The following is a 2,244-nucleotide window of genomic DNA, read 5'->3' as shown; positions in this document are numbered from 1 at the left end:
AGCAGGCCTCTGACGTGCTTCTTTAGCCTTTCCCGTTCTTCCCGCTTCTGGGCATCCACGGTCTCCTCAGCTCGCCTCACGTGAGGTGGGATGTACTTTTCACCATCTTCGCAAAGAAGCTCCTTGAAATGACAGAAATAAATTATAAAAAAATGTACATTGAACAAATCGCACGTTTTTCCTTGCTATATTCACCTTCAGACGTTAAATTTTTTAAATTCCCTCAAACTGGCAGAAGCGGTAACTACTGACCGTGGCTGCTTAATAACCTCGGCCACTCGCTGCGTGCCTAGACTAGTCCTAGACAGGCAGTCCACTGGGCACATGTGGATGTCACTGTTCATGTCGGCGCCAGCCCATTTCCTCGTCCTGTTCGCCCCTGTGTAGTCCTCAGACCCCTCCAGGCCCTGCCGACAGAGCCTGACATTCTACACATCTGACCAGGTTTCATTTGTGGTGGGCACTGCAGTACACAAACACCTAAGTTAAACATACCACCAGTTTTGGAGGACAAGTATTCTAAAATAATTTCAAACTTGTTCAAAATTAGATCTAAATTTATATGATAGAATCAAAATGGACTGACTGCTCACTATCCCCTTGACTGTCAGCTGGGAGGGTTACAAACCATGATCGCCGTCCAACACTCCAGGTGGACCTGAGTGACAAGCCTGTAGAAACATTTGCAAAGCTGACCCTTGCTGCTGGGAGTATAGACTTAGTTGGAGAAAGCACACTGATGTCCATGGAAACTTACTCTTGAGACACCCATCAGTTCTCACTGCATATCAGTTACCTCTCAGTGGGTAGGGAAAAGAAACTTACAAACAGCAAAAAAACCATGTCCGGAGAGAGGCGCCGACAGCGCTCAGAATTGCTCAGGAAGGGCCAGGCCATGGCCAAGGCACCAGGGAGAGAGATGAAGGCAGTGCGTGCACCTACGGCTTATCCTCGGGGCATGCGCCCCAAGACCCCCCGCGGATGCCTGGAACCACAGACAGCGCCGAACTCCGCAGGCGCGTTTTTCCTACACACACCTTTTCACTCGAAGGAAGCACTTCCGGCTTCTCTTTAGCATACCCGAACTGCCAGCATCACTACTCTCGAGCTTTGGGGCCATCGCTAACTGAAATAAGGGTCACTTGATCACAAGCACTGAGATACCGAGACAGCCCCCCTGATAACTGAGACGGCTGTGACTGACAGGCAGGCAGCGTCCACGGCACGGATAAGCCGGACAAAGGGGAGATTCACCTCCTGGGGCCAGACGGAGTGCTATGGCAAGAGATTTCATCACGCTACTCAAAACGGTGCATGATTAAAAAACTTACGAACTGCTGATTTTTGGAACTTTCCTTTTAAACCATGGCTTTTGGACCATGGCTGACGGTGGGTGAGCAACCGCAGAGCGGGAGGCTGCGGATGAGGCAGGGGCGCCGGTCACAGCTGTGGAGAAGGAAGCGTGCCATTTTGTGGGGTTAACTTCGGGCGCACGCGGGGGTGAGGGCCGTGACTGCTATGCGTGGACTCTGAACTCCACCTTCCACGTGAGACTGTACCGGAGGGAGTGATGCAGGTTGCTCTGTTTTAAACCCGCAGCGGTGGGACAGGAAAAGGCCTAGTGAAGGGCAGAGGCAAGAGCAAAGCGGGCGGGAGGGGACTCAGTCAGGTTTGGAGACTGTGGCAGTAAACTCAGAATGCAGATGTCCCCTTAGGACAACTGGTGGGACTGGCCCTTAAATCCCTGGGATAAAAAGGTCTCTAGAGAGGTTTTCTCCCTTAACTCTTCATTATGGAAAAGTTAAAAAAAAAGAAAAAAAAAAGTGGACAGAATAACCCGACTTACCCATACTCAACTCAAACAATTACCAATACATCGACTGTGTCACCCTGTCCCACGCTCTGCGCCCACGGTATATTGAACGGAATCTCGCGGGACGAGGCCGCGTGCACCACACCTGAGCTGTTGTGTCAGCGTCCTCCGAGGAGTTTCCGCTCCTTTCTTCATCCTCTGCAAAACGGACTCTCTTCCCCGCCGCCGCCGCCTCCGCTCTCCCTCCTGCCTCGTCGGATTCTGGCTGTTCCTCCCGCACGTCCCCCTCCTCTTCTTCCTCGCTCTGCGCTCCCGCTTCTACCTCCTGCTCGTCCTCCACCCTGTCGTCCTCGGTGTCACTCTCCAAGTCGCTTTCGGGGAGCGTCGGCCCAGCGTCCTCTTCCTCACTGCTGCTTTCGTACAAGCCCCCA

At 52.6% G+C, this 2,244-nt stretch overlaps 1 protein-coding gene across 1 annotated transcript in view; it reads right to left on the bottom strand.

Moving 5' to 3' along the window:
• The window catches only part of NOM1 (nucleolar protein with MIF4G domain 1), a gene marked incomplete at its 5' end in the record, with an annotated part of 18,774 nt that extends 16,531 nt beyond the window's left edge, over window positions 1–2,243 (bottom strand). The window contains one exon of the mRNA XM_023536736.1: window positions 1,959–2,243. Coding sequence (XP_023392504.1) covers window positions 1,959–2,243 — 285 coding nt within the window. The remainder of the gene's footprint in view (window positions 1–1,958) is intronic.
• Between the last annotated feature and the right edge of the window lies 1 nt (window position 2,244).

The sequence above is a fragment of the Pteropus vampyrus genome, unplaced genomic scaffold (assembly GCF_000151845.1).
Source record: "Pteropus vampyrus isolate Shadow unplaced genomic scaffold, Pvam_2.0 Scaffold168, whole genome shotgun sequence".
Lineage (NCBI taxonomy): Eukaryota > Metazoa > Chordata > Mammalia > Chiroptera > Pteropodidae > Pteropus > Pteropus vampyrus.
The sequence above is the reverse complement of the archived record's forward strand: the minus strand, read 5'-3'. Positions and strand labels throughout refer to the sequence as shown.